Genomic DNA, 15,102 nt, shown 5'->3' on the forward strand with positions numbered 1-15,102 from the left:
ATACACAGGCATAACACACATTTTGCATAAATCAATGCTCTGCAATACACAAGCTAAAAAAACTAAGCAGAAACAAGACAAAAAAATAAACCAACAAAAGTAAACAGCTGTCCTAAATTAAAAGCCAAAGTCCCTATTCATTTCTAAAGTCAAGAGTTTACTGTCTATAAGAACACTTGGGGTTTATTAGTCACTTGCCTGTTTAGGAAGGGTTAGAACAGTTATTCACAGAAAAAGGAAACAATGATTATATCTTAATTCTAAATCCACGACTGTGCAAATGGCTTTGGGAAGTCTAGTAAAGTAATTAACTAATCATATAGAACTGTAATTCAATCGGGGCTTCCCAGACGGCGCTAGTGGTAAAGAACCTGCCTGACAGTGCGCGTTCAATCCCTGGGTCGGGAGATCCCCTAGAGAAGGGCACGGCAACCCATTCCAGTATTTCTGCCTGGAGATTCCATAGACAGAGGAGCCTGGTGGGCTACAGTCCACAGGGCTGCAAAGAGTCAGACACAACCGAAGAGACTTAAAACGCACGCATAACTCAAATATCTCTAGTGAATATAAAGGACTGGAAGGGTTGCATCTAACTTCAACCTAACACCGTGAACTCCTAAAAAGAAATCCAAAACCCTGTAACTGGATATAGAAATAATGAGCTTACATTTCAGATCAGGGCTATCGAGAGGGTCAGAAAGACTTATCAGTACAGCCTAACAAGAAAACACTACAGCTCCAACAGTCCATGAGATTCATGATCTCAGACTTCAGTGTTCACCAGTGACCTCTGAAGCCAGACAAAAGGAAACCGTGGCTTGAAAATGCGAGAACAGCCTGAGTCACAATGGCGTGGAGGGTCAATGGTGAGAAAGAGAGGCAGACATATTCTCTAACAACCCCGCAGCTGACTGATTACCTTTCCCGGCCACAGAGCGGGTTCTGTACCTTCCTGCCTCTAAATCCTCCAATGGCACGTGACCTTTAGTAGTTTCTTTGTTTATCCAGTCTCCCTTCTAGAGGCAGAGTCGCTAAGAGATAAATCCACAGGGATCCTCTCTTATTCATTATTTTGAGATGCCACAGGAGAAAATATTTCACCAGTTAGCTCTTTCAATGGCCTTAGGGTCATTTCAGTGAGTTTTTTGAGTACTATACGTGAGGTTTAACCCATCTTAAATGTTACTTCAGAGTTAACACTGAAGTAGATTACAAACATAAGCAAAATTTTTTAAAAGGTGCTCATTTTGGACAACATTTTTCTTCTGTGAGAACCACTGTGTATGGCTAAAGCTTTTAGAACGTAAAGATATTTACTCATGGCCATTCATGATTTCATCGAATAGATTTTAAGTCCTACTAAGTACAAGGCACCATTCTAAACTAAGCAGAAGCAGTGGACAGGCAGATTAAGAGCTCTATTTGCACCTAATGGGGCAGACCAGTAACAAATTAGAAACACATACGTAACAGTTTCAGAAATGGGTAAGTGCTATGAAAACAAGCCACGCCAGGACAAAGAGCCTAGATGGGGCAACAGTGCCTCTTTAGAGAGGGAAGCAGGGAACTCCGAGGAAACTCTCAGCTACAAGCTGAAGCCACATTTTGAGAGACCCAGGGAGAGGCGACAGCCAGCCAGCGCTGAGGCATGAATGAGTCTGGCGTGTTCCAGGAATAGGAGGTGGGTCAGTGGGGCTGGGGCACAGTAAGGATGGGGAAGTGTGGGAGCAGATGAGGTTAGAGAGCCGGGTCAGAGTCAGCTCGTGCAGGGTCTTCGGTGCCTCAGGAAAAAGTGTAGATTTTATTCTAGGCACAGCAGACAGCCACTAGAAAGACTTAAGCAAGAAAAGGGATGCATGTTTTTAAAAGATTAACTCTGGCTTTGGTATAAATGAAAGATTATTGCAGGCAATCAGATGGTCAGCAAGAACAATCTGATTATGGAAATATAGGGTAAACACAGCTTGTTTTCCTTAACGAGAAATTAAATAATGAATGACCAAGAGTAATGACCCCTCTCCCTTGTCCAAGAGAAAAAGGAGCTGCCTGCTCTGCTTCAGACAGGCCTTTAGAAGAGTATCAATCCAAATTACGGAGTAGTCATTCTGAAACTAGTTCTGAGAGCTCTAAGAAAAACATATTTTTCTTACTCAACTCACCTTACTATTCACAGGTCTAAAATCAGAAAGACAGCCTCAGCAGTGATACCCTAAAAGAGGCTTTTAATTACAGTGAAGTTTTCATCATTTATAGCTACTAAAATATCACTTCTGTCAGATACTTAATATAAAGAAATTAAACTTTAGCTTCTTTGAGTCTACTTGATAAGATGACTAATGATGTAAATATAATTATAAAAGGAACTGTTTCACCAGTAAAGATTTTTAAATGTGTAAGAAACACCTATTTACAAATCAACCTTTGATAAACTGACTGGGCACCAAGCTCATCACTGTTGTTGCCTTCTAGGAATTTTCTGAGTATCCTAGTTCAAATTACTAAGGATATTTCAAAGTGACCAAATTCTGTATCATTTTTCAGATTACACAATTCACATTTTCTCCCTAGCTGGAGGGACCATTCTTTCTTTTTCAGTTGACCTAGTAAGCAAACACTATTAGCATAAGAAAAGATAACACATAATCATACCTCTACTTTAATTCTCTTCGGGGATAATTCATCTCTCTCTCCACATTTTGACCTGAGGGGAATGAGGGAGACAGAAAAATTTGAGAAGGTGATACATTTTTTCTAAAGGCATCTAAATCTATAAACTTCCACCAAAACAAATAACTCTGGAACCCTGCCACCAGAAATAAGACATTCATAATGAACATTAAGTAATGAAAAAGGGACTTTTCATCATTTCTAAGTTAACAATGGGGAAACAGACAAACACAAGTACATGATACACTTTAAAAGGCCACTACCTAAGAATGCCTGACACAGAAAGCACCCAGTATTAATGAGGACACAAAATGAAAGAGGGAAAAAACCGAGGGCCATGCTCTATGTGATCCTTCATGGACCAGTACAGCTTAGAATAAAATGACAGCGATGACCACTTAAGATGAATGCTTAAGGCCACTTGAGAGTGAAGCGCATTCTGTCTACCTATCGAAACAATACCTGCATCTTCCGCTGATCTTCAGGCGTCCCTCTGCTGGGAAGCCATCCCACAGAGGCACATACACAGACATCAGATAGAGCTGCCAATTCAACTATGGCAAGTCGCACGCTTTTAAGTTATACCTCAACACAAAAGATGGTAAAATGTGGAAAACACATCTCAGCAGCAACAAAATATGTATGAGGTTACTGTGGTATTACTTAGAATGACAAAGGACTAGACAACTCATGTGTCCATCAAGAGACCAGTTTAATGAATCACGGTAGAGCCACATACTGCAGTTTCCTGCAGCTGTTAAAAAACAAACAAAAACAGTGACAAAGATGTATCTGTACTAATACAGCAAGGCCTCTAACACATGGTAAACTGAGAATGAAATACAACATAATGGAGACACGTGCTACTTCTTGTTTTTTCCAAAATAAAGAGAAAAGAAAAGGGGTACGTGAGAAATACATGCACGCAGACAAACACTGGACGGATGAAAAAGACTAATAAAAACTACTAACAGTGAGAAGAGGAACAGAGTAACAAGACAGAAATGAGAGCGCAGCTTTTGGCATTAGCTGCTTACTTAGTTTCAACTTACAATGTCAAAGTCTTATGTATTTTAACTTAAAATACACAAATGTAAATAAATACTCTAAAAAATAAAAATTGTTGAAACCAGTGGCTTCTGGGTCTTAGTATTCAGAAGGAAGGGGGAGCAGGGTAACTGCTTGGTAAGAAGCCTTGTGTACTATAAGACTTCATATATCACGTACATGTACTACTTTGATTAAAGAAAATTATTTATGTAAATGTCAGAAAAAAATTTTTGTATAATACAGTGAAGAAAACATCACAAAAATCAGCTCTTGAACATTCAACTCAAAAAGAAAAAAATCTTGTAGATAATTCTCCAGTATTGCTGTATGTTCTTACCCTGATCGTTCATTCTGCATAATTTTACTTCTTGCTGATTTCTAAGTATGTGGGCTCTTGGCAGAACAGACGACAAAGCCACTATGAGTTAGGGAAAATAATGGTGATGAAAGCAAGTGCCTGTCTGGGTGGCTTTCAAGTTTGAACACGCACAAGAATCATAGCAGCTACTTGTGAAAGTTTGGACTCTAAGGTTCCATCCCCAGAGGATGTGATTTATTAGAGCCGGGAAGAGCGCTCAAGATATGGTCTTTTCAACATACACTCAGTCACGCCAATCCATCTCCTCACAGAGGCAGCGGCAAGCACAGCTGAGAGTGTACTGGAAATCAGGGTCCATATGAAGCCACGTGAACAAAATCAAAATGTTCCTCTATCTGCAGACAATGCTTAGCTTTTAAGTGAGAATAAGATGAAGAATATATTATGTGTATGTTTATGTTAAATTTTAAAATCACCACTGCTTTTCAACATGAGGTTTTTTATTTTAAACACATATTCCATACTTCACTTACTAGTAACCTAGTATTTTCCAATTTTCCTTTGCATACTGGGTAATGAAGTCTTTCTCTCTTTAGCTAATCTCATCAGATGGCAAAGTGAAGTTGCTCAGTTGTGTCCAACTCTTTGTGACCACATGGAACTGTAGCCTGCCAGGCTCCTCTGTCCATGGGATTTTCCAGGCAAGAATACTGGAGTGGGTTGGCCACTTCCTTCTCCAAGGGATCTTCCCAACTCAGCGATCCAACCCAGGTTCCCCACATTGCAGGCAGACTCTTTACCGTCTGAGCCACAAGGGAAGCCCCTCAGACTGGCAAACACTTTGCGAAAGAAAACACATTCCTTTCAAAAAGAGTTCAAAAAGTTCATGTAGTTTGTAGAGTATACAAATAAGTCTATAAACGCTGCTTAACTAAATCCTTTCATCACACTCAAAACCAAAGGATCTATGTGAGATAAGAATGTTGAGAACCAGTACCAGACCAAGGCTACAGTGCTAGGGAACTATCTTTCAAAAGACAATAAAAGAGGATTATACAAATTAACAAAAACCACTTCAGCAACAATGTTTTGAAAATTCACTTCACTGTTGATAGAATTATTTAATTACACTTCTACTTTTCTTAAATATACTCTATCAATGGATTGTGTTTCAAGCTCTACTTTATCAAACTGCAAAAATACTGTCAGTTAAACACTTACTTGGTGGTTCTGTAAGTATATTTATAGGTGACTTCTCGAGAAATCTGCCTGGCCAGGGCAAAAAGTTCATCTCTTCTTGTCAGCAGGGCATTATCCTTTACACAGAGCTGAGCAGCTGCTTCATTAACGGTGAGCTGCATTTCAAAAGTTTCAAAAGTTATAAGCATTTTTATTTTGTCAATATAGAAAATGTTTCACTTAAGTATACAAAAATGTCACATCATTATGTAGTTAAATCATAATTTATGAAAATCAGAATAGCCTTTATTCCTAATTACTCTTATTGCCTAATTTCAGAAGAAAATCAAGTCACCTACACCTCTCAGAACTCAAACTAATCAACAGTCATCTTGGTTTTATTTATTTATACGCTTTATTTTTAAGTATAAGAATTCATGGAAAATAAGCAAAATAAAGTTTAAAATGTTCTGCATCTTTTTTTGTTTATGAGGAACCAAGGGATCTGATTATATGATGATATTTCCTTAACTAAAACAGAATCTATCTCAAAAATATATAAGCAGTTCATGCAGCTGAACACCAGAAAAATAAACAACCCAATCAAAAAATGGGCGAAAGAACTAAACAGACATTTCTCCAAAGAAGATATACAGATGGCTAACAAACACATGAAAAGATGCTCAACATCATTCATTATCACAGAAATGCAAATCAAAACCACAGTGAGGTACCATCTCACACCAGTCAGAATGGCTGCTATCAAACAGTCTACAAACAACAAACGCTAGAGAGGGTGCAGAGAAAAGGGAACCCTCTTATACTGTCCGCGGAAATGCAAACTAGTACAGCCAACATGGAGAACAGGGAGATTCCTAAAAAACTGCAAATGGAACTGCCTTATGACCCAGCAATCCCACTGCTGGGCACACACACCGAGGAAACCAGAATTGAAAGAGACACGTGTACCCCAATGTTCATCGCAGCACTGTTTATAATAGCCAGGACACGGATGCAACCTAGATGTCCATCAGCAGATGAATGGATAAGAAAGCTGCGATACATATACGCAATGGAGTGTTACTCAGCCGTTAAAAAGAATGCATTCGAATCAGTTCTAATGAGGTGGATGAAACTGGAGCCTATTATACAGAGTGAAGTCAGAAATAAAGACACCAATACAGTATATTAATGTACATATATGGAATTTAGAAAAATGGTAACAATGACCCTATATGAGAGACAGCAAAAGAAACACCGATACAAAGAACAGACTTTTGGACTCTGAGGGAGAAGGCGAGGGTGGGATGATCTGAGAGAATAGCACTGAAACATATATATTACCATGTGTGAAACAGATCGCCAGTCCAGGTTCGATGCATGAAACAGGGCACTCAAAGCCGGTGCACTGGGATGACCCAGAGGGAAGGGATGGGCAGGGAGGTGGGAGGGGGGTTTGGGACGGCGGGACATATGTACACCTGCGGCTGATTCATGTCAATGTACGGCAAAAACCTCCACAATATTGTAAAGTAATTAGCCTCCCATTAAATTAATTTACAAAATTGAATATACATCGTCTGATAGATATTTTTAAATGTGAACTAACATGAAAATTCGTAGGAAGGAATAAAAGTTAAATGATATTCATTATTCATAACATCATTTAGTAAAAGATAATAAAGTACTATCACACATGAGGGCAAAAAGGGAAAACAAGGTCTCTAAGACTCACACTGCTCTTGTTCAGCTACTAAGCTGTGTCTGACTCTGCAACCCCATGATGGGCAGCACACCACGCTCCCTTGTCCTTCACCATCTCCTCGAGTTGGTTCAAACTCATGTCCACTGAGGTCAGTGATGCCATCCAACCATCTCATCCGCTGTCACCCCCTTCTCCGCTTGCCCTCAATCTTTCCCAGTATACGGGTCTTTTCCAACGAGTCGACTCTGCATAAGGTGGCCAAAGTGTTAGAGCTTCAGCATCAGTCCTTTCAGTGAATATTCAGGGTTGATTTCCTTCAGGATTGACTGGTTTGATCGCTTTGCTGTCTAAGGGACTCTGAAGAGTCTTCTCTAGCACCACAGTTCGAAAGCATCAATTCTTCTTTACGGTCCAGCTCTTACCTCCGTACATGACTACTGGAAAAACCATAGCTTTAACTATAGGGACCATTGTTGGCAAGGTGATGTCTCTGTTTTTTAATACACTGTATAGGTTTGTCATAGCTTTTCTTCCAAGGAGCAAATGTGTTTTAATTTCATGTAATTCCACTCTTTTATCTAAGTGTTAAATATTGCCAACATAGAGTTGCTCACTGACCAAACACCAGTTCTAAAAATTTAAATATCAAATGTTATCCTAAACTCCAAGTCTATAATTTGCTTAATAGCCTAGAAAATGTTTTTCATATAATTTTGTCGATTTAAATAGATGTAAGAAACTGCCAAGGGGTATATCAGACTTTTTTTAAAAAAAGCAAGAAACCCATTCCAGGCATGATTGACGGCAAATTGACGGGATTTGAAGGCAGAGAGGCGTAGGAGTTGTCTGCTCCATCACTTACCAGCTGTGTAATTCTGGACATGTGAAAACGTCTCAGAGCCTCAGTTTTCTCTGAGGCAAAACAGGATAATATCACTACCTCCAAGGACTCTAACAAGAAGTGAGAAGACACACTTGCCACAAAGTTGTCTTAGTATCAATTCTCATTTTCCTCTGATAAGGAATCAGGCACTCTTCCTCCCTACCCAGACATCCCACTTTATTCACAATAGTTTTTTTTAAGTTTTGAAAATACAGAGAAGCAAAAGAAAACAAATGTAACATGCATTCCATCCAGAATGACTATTAATATTTTTATGCATATTATTCCAGTATTCCTCTGTGTACATACATGTGAATATAGGTGTGTAACCTCCTTTCCTTCACTTAACATACGCTGTATTTTTTTTTTTTTTATATGTTAAGGCAGAGACTTGGCTTGTAAGTCTCTGGCATGGGTTGTGAGCTTAATAAATACTGACTGACTAATGAATGTATTTAAGTATTCTTCACATTTTAATTTTTACTACCTAGACACACAAATCACTGAAGTTGGTGACTGCAGCCATGAAATTAAAAGAGGCTTACTCCTTGGAAGGAAAGTTATAACCAATCTAGACAGCACATTAAAAAGCAGAGCTACTACTTTGCCAACAAAGGTTTGTATAGTTAAAGCTACGGTTTTTCCAGCAGTCATGTATGGATGTGACAGTTGGGCCATAAAGAAAGCTGAGCACCGAGGAATTGATGCTTTTGAACTGTGGTGTTGGAGAAGACTCCTGAGAGTCCCTTGGACTGCAAGGAGATCCAACCAGTTCATCCTTAAGGAAATCAGCCCAGAATATTCATTGGAAGGACTGATGCTGAAGCTGAAATTCCAATACTTTGGCCACCGGATGTGAAGAACTGACTCATTTGAAAAGACCCTGATGCTGGGAAAGACTGAAGGCAGGAGGAGAAGGGGATGACAGAGGATGAGATGGTTGGATGGTATCACCAACTCAATGGACATGAGTTTGAGTAAGCTCCTGGAGTTGACGATGGACAGGGAAGCCTGGTGTGCTGCAATCCATGGGGTCACAAGGAGTCAGACATGACTGAGTGACTGAACTGAACTGAATGCTTCTAATATGGCTTCTAGCAATTAAGGCCAGGTTTCTTATTTTAAACCCATGCTGAATATAAAAGCATAATAGGAAGAAATTATTTTCAGCCTTCTCCCTCCCCTCCTAAAGAATCATCAGTAGATCAATTTCTTCCCAAAGTGTTTTTGATAAGCACAATGTTACAGGAGCAAAAAGTAAAATATACTTCAAAGAATAATTTCCTAAAAAAATTAACTTCAATTGCAGCTTAGTGGTAGCTACAATGACTTTTAAATATCCTTTTAGAGTTGCTTGTTATGTAGCTGGTTCTTTTTTGTGCTCATAAACCTAAGTAAGTATGGAGAAATTCTGATTGTCGGTAAGATATTTTAATTGACAACATCTCAGAGGTACCAGCTCATGCACAACCATAGATAATAACTTTCCAACATAAATTTAAAACAGTGCTCTAGTATTCCTTCCATCATCCTACCAGAAACCAAGAAAAGCAAACAGAACGCAATCTCTGTAACTGAATTCAGGCTCTAACAGACCGAAAACCCATACTGAACTCCCCAGGCCCTCAGAGAGCCTTCTGGCAGAAAAACTGAGGCTAGAGAAATAACCATAATATGAAGCCAATTCATCAGGCTTTCCCCTCAAAAATGTATTTTCTGTAAGTATCTTCTAGATTTCATAATCCTAAGTCGCTAATAATTAAATCAGTAACAGTTATGATGTATTTTAAAAAGAAAAACTCTCCGAAACCAGTAGTTAGTCACCGCAGCACCAAGCTCGCTTTTTAAAAGTTCTGAGTTTCTACTTTTGTTAAAAGTATAAAATAAGATAGTCTCCCTCACTGGTTTCCTTACTTCCTCCACTTCCTCCTTTCATAGCTAAAAATACCAAAACTCCATTCACATCTCTGTGAAAAGATTTCTTAAAGTTAGCCTTCTATTATTTATAACTAGACTTTAAAACTGTCTTTGCTGGGAGTATTTAAAATGATAATCTTTAACAATCAAATGAGTGTGACTTTCAATTAAGCTTCACATAAGTGTTAGCACGGAACTGCAACATAAAGGCTATGTAACACGGAGGCTCAGAGGACAATCAAGACTTCCACTTCAAGCACAGGGAGGGCTATGTACGGTGCCTGGCCCTTCTCACACTTCTCACAGGAAAAATGTTGGCTAAAATTGAAAGAAAAAATATCTTTACATTAATAAGCCAGCAAGACAGTAAGAAGTCCTGAAGCCAAAATGAATGAAGACAGTATCTCAAAAGACTCAGTTGAGGACAGATGCTAAACCAGATGAACTTAAGCTTCAATCTTCACAGCTTGTTAGGCTGGTGAGTATGTGGAGAGAGTGAGAGAAAAACGCCAGAATCCATCAAAGGAGAGGTTGAAGAGTCAAAGACCTTTCCTCCATAAAGGTGAAAATAATACCAAAGCACTACAGCGAAATATAAGACAGAACAAGACAGATACCGGTTCACGGTCCCCTCTTGCCCACAGGGAAATGCCAGGAGAATTACCTGTCTTGAACCTTATTGCTAATTGGGAGAGAATTTCATAAACCCAAATCAGCTCTTCACATGGATTTTCAGCCCTAATTCACACTAACAGCCTGAGAATTTACTTTCATGGGGCTCCAGAGTTGTAGTGTGTGAAGTACAGATGCCTGGTAGAAGCAAAAACAAAACACCTCTAGGAGAGTCCATTTTCTTCCTAGCTCTCAAAACATTCCCAGTTTCAAGAAATATGAGCTCATAGATAGAAATCATTAAATAGTCAAAGAAAGAAGGAGTCAAAAGAAAAACCAGCAGAAACAGACCCTCAAGGACTTCATTTAAAGAGATAAAAGGAGTTGAAAATATGACTACAAGAGTAATTTAGTAAAAATGACCAAGAAAAATTGAGAAGTCAGAAGGAGAGAAGAATTACGGAGGAAGAAGAATTGGGGCATAGGAAAAAAAAGACTTCTAAAGCAGCCAATAGTCACCTAACCACTGGTTTCTAAACACAATGAAAGCCAAAAGGCCAGGGAATGATACTTTTGATTACGAACAGAAAGTAAATGACAATATAGAATTTGATACCCAAAATAAGTAGCAATTAAGAATGAAGGCAAAGCTAGTGGTGGAGGTGATGCAATTCCAAATCCTAGAAGATGATGCTGTTAAAGAGCTGCATTCAATATGCCAGCAAATTTGGAAAACTCAGCAGTGGCCACAGGACTGGTTAGTTTTCATTCCAATCCCAAAGAAAGGCAATGCCAAAGAAGTCAAACTACTGTACAACTGTGCTCATCTCACACGCTAGTAAGGTAATGCTCAAAATCCCTCAAGCCAGGCTTTAGCAGTATGTGAAAGGAAAACTTCCAGATGTACAAGCTGGATTTAGAAAAGGCAGCAGAACCACAGATCAAATTGGCAGCATCTGCTGGATCACAGAAAAAGCAAGGGAATTACAGGAAAACACCTCTGCTTCACTGACTATGCTTAAAGCCTTTGACTGTGTGGATCCCAACAAACTGGAATATTCTTGAAGAGACGTGAATACCAGACCACTTTATCTGTCTCCTGAGAAATCTGTATGCAGGTCAAGAAGCAACAGTTAGAATTGGACATGGAACAACAGACTGATTCAAAATTGGCAGAGGAGTGCATCAAGGCTGTATACTGTCACCCTGCTTATTTAACTTATGTGCAGAGTACATCATGAGAAATGCCCGGCGAGATGAAGCACAAGCTGGAATCAAGATTGCCGGGAGAAATATCAATAACCTCAGATATGCAGATGACACCACCCTTATGGCAGAAAGTGAAGAACTAAAGAGCCTCTTGATGAAACAGGAGTGTGAAAAAGCTGATATAAAACTCAACATTCAGAAAACTAAGATCATGGTATCCAGTCCCATCACTTCATGGCAAATAGATGGGGAAACAGTGGGAACAGTGACAGACTTTATTTCTTGGGCTCCAAAATCACTGCAGATGGTTAACTCCAGCCATGAAATTAAAAGACACTTCCTCCTTGGAAGGAAAACTATGACCATCCCAGACAGCATATTAAAAAGCAGAGATATTACTTTGCCAACAAAGGTCTGTTTAGTCAAAGCTATGGTTTTTCCAGTGGTCATGTACAGATGTGAGAGTTGGACTATAAAGAAAGCTGAGCACAGAAGAATTGATGGTTTTGAACTGTGGTGTTGGAGAACTCTTGAGAGTTCCTTGGACTGCAAGGAGATCCAACCAGTCCACCCTAAAGGAAATCAGTCTGGAATATTCATTGGAAGGACTGATGCTGAAGCTGAAACTCCCAATATTTTGGCCACCTGCTGCGAAGAACTGACTCATTGGAAAAGACCCTGATGCTGGGAAAGACTGAAGGCAGGAGGAGAAGGGGATGACACAGGATGAGATAGTTGGAGGGCATCACTGACTCTATGGACATGAGTTTGAGTAAGCTCCAGAAGGTGGTGATGGACAGGGAAGCCTGGCGTGCTGCAATGAATAAGGTAGCAAAGAGTTGGATGTGCCTGAGAGATTGAACTGAACTGAACTGAGAAAAGCTTTTGTATACATATATATAAATATGTACAACAAATGTATTTTAGAAAACTTACACATTTTTTTCCTAACTAAAAAATTATAACATTTTGGTTCCATTTGTTTGACTCAGTATGAATAGAATGCTAGATTTCTAATTAAAAAATAGATATGCAACAAAGGTCTACTGTATAGCATAGGGAACTACAGTCAGTATCTTGTAATAACTTACCATGGAAAAAATTTCAAAAATAATATATCTATATTTGTATAACCAAATCACCTTGCACTGTACCTGAATCACTGTAAGTCAACTATACTTTAATTTAAAAATATATATTTAAAAAATCAAGATGCACAGTCTGGAAATGGGGCGGATGATTTGTAATAAGAAAATACTCTTGAAAATATGCTGCCTCAGATGTATACCCATCAATATCTCAGTACTAATATAGCCAATATCCTCCTCTTCTACCCAAACTTACTGCCACATTTCAAGTGAGATTATCTGTTGTCAACCCAAGAAAATAAATTGCTTTACAATTAAAAAAAAACAAAACAAAACCGCTTTCTCCTTGGAAGGAAAGCTATGACAAACCTAGACAGTGCATTAAAAAGCCAAGAAATCACTTTGCTGACAAAGGTCTGTGTAGTCAAAGCTATAGCTTTTCCAGTGGTCATGTACAGATACGAGAGTTGGACCGTAAAGAAGGCTGAGCACCGAACAACTGATGTGTTCAAACTGTGGTGCTGGAGAAGACTCTTGAGAGTCTCTTGGACAGCAAGGAGATCAAACCAGTCAATCCTAATGGAAATCAACCCTGAATATTCATCGGAAGGACTGATACTAAAGCTGAAGCTCCAATAGTCTGGCCACCTGATGCAAAGAGCTGACTCACTGGAAAAGATTCTGATGCTGGGAAAGAATGAGGGAAGGAGGAGAACGGGCAACAGGGGATGAAGTGGCTGGAGGGAATCACTGATTCGGCGGATATGAGTTTGAGCGAATTCCAGGAGACAGTAATAGAAAGGGAAGCCTGGCATGCTGCAGTGCACAGGGTCGCAAAGAGCTGAACACAACTTAGCGGCAGAGCAACAGTAACAACGAGGGCAGAATGAAGCTATTTCCCAGTAGGGTGGGGAAGGAGACAGTTTGCCTACAGTAGGCCTTCATTAAGAAAATTCTAGATAATGCACTTCAAGTTAAAAGACACTAGTTCCAGATGGTAAATGGGAGATATGAAAAAGGGGAAGGGAAGAAATACAAAATAAAGGAAATAAATTCAAAACATCAGTCACTGTAGTAAATTTAAATGGACCAAATGTTTGCATTAAAAGACAAAGAACGCAAGACAGGATTTCTAAAAAACCCAACTATCAGTATTTACAAGAGATATATCGAAAACATAGATTCAGAAAAACCGAAAGGATGGAAAAAAGAAGTAACAAGCAATTAGTAACAGAAAGCACATGTATTAACATCAACACAAAAAATTTTTAAAAATGCATTATTAAAAAAATCAATAAGGCCACTACATAATTCAAAAAGAAATAGACAAATTCACAATCAAAGTAGGTGATTTTAACACACGACTCAGTTACTAATAGAGCAAGCTGACAAAATAATAAAAAATTCAGTCCACAGAAGGTCTGAATAAGAGACCTAAAAAGCTTGTTAAAACAAACACACACAGAACACTCTAACAACAACTGCAGAAGCACATTTAAAACACTGACCACATACTGGGCCATAACTAACATCTCTACATATTTTAAAGGGCGGCTGCTGCCGCTGCCAAGTCGCTTCAGTCGTGTCCGACTCTGTGCGACCCCACAGACAGCAGCCCACCAGGCTCCCCCGTCCCTGGGATTCTCCAGGCAAGAACACTGGAGTGGCTTGCCATTTCCTTCTCCAAGGCATGAAAGTGAAAAGTAAAAGTGAAGTCGCTCAGTCATGTCCGACTTTTTGCGAACCCATGGACTGCAGCCTAGCAGGCTCCTCTGTCCATGGGATATTCCAGGCAAGAGTACCGGAGTGGGCTGCCATATCATGCAAATCATGTTCTCTGATCACAATGTAATTCAGTTAGAAATCATTAGGAAAAAGAACTAAGGAAAAACCTCTCATATTAGGAAATGAAAAAAAAAAAAAACCTTAACAATTTGTGAACAGAAAGCATAAATAAAAAAGAAATAATCAGAATTGAAACCTTTGGGAATAATGCTAATTCAACACATAGTGAGAATTCATGGCTTTAATTGCTTACATTATAAAAGAACAGCTGAATATTAATGAACTCAGGATAAAATATAAGTTAGAACAATAAACTATACGAAAGCAGATGTAAACAAACACAACGTAACTACAAAGATCAATTAAGCCAAAAGTGCTTCCTAATAAAGAAGTGGGAAGCTTTTCTGTAAAAGGTCAGACAGTAATATTTTAGGCTTTACAGACCAGTCTGTGTTACAACAACCCAACCCTACACTGTAGCTCAAAAGCAGCCACAGATAATGCATAAACAGAAAGGCATGTCTGTATTCCAAAGAAAGTTTATCTTCAAAATTAGGAAGTGGGCAAAATTTTGCCCACAGGCTTCGGTCTGCAGATCCCTGAAAAGATTAATACAACTGACAAATCTCTGGCAAGACTGATCAGGGGGAAAGAGACAAAGGTACAAACAATATTAGGTTTTAAAAAC

At 39.0% G+C, this 15,102-nt stretch overlaps 1 protein-coding gene across 7 annotated transcripts in view; it reads right to left on the bottom strand.

The window, feature by feature from the left end:
- Positions 1-15,102, bottom strand: part of NAB1 (NGFI-A binding protein 1) — a 51,668-nt gene that overhangs the window by 17,737 nt on the left and 18,829 nt on the right. For 4 of the 7 annotated variants that reach the window (XM_060411082.1, XM_015093319.4, XM_042243610.2 and 1 more), the window contains exons 3-4: positions 5,258-5,391; positions 2,650-2,701 (exon numbers count right to left, since the gene is read on the bottom strand). The exons of the other annotated variants lie outside the window; for them this stretch is intronic. In XM_060411082.1, coding sequence (XP_060267065.1) covers positions 2,650-2,701; positions 5,258-5,391 — 186 coding nt within the window. The remainder of the gene's footprint in view (positions 1-2,649; positions 2,702-5,257; positions 5,392-15,102) is intronic. 7 annotated transcript variants of the gene reach the window in all.

The sequence above is a fragment of the Ovis aries genome, chromosome 2 (assembly GCF_016772045.2).
Source record: "Ovis aries strain OAR_USU_Benz2616 breed Rambouillet chromosome 2, ARS-UI_Ramb_v3.0, whole genome shotgun sequence".
NCBI lineage: Eukaryota > Metazoa > Chordata > Mammalia > Artiodactyla > Bovidae > Ovis > Ovis aries.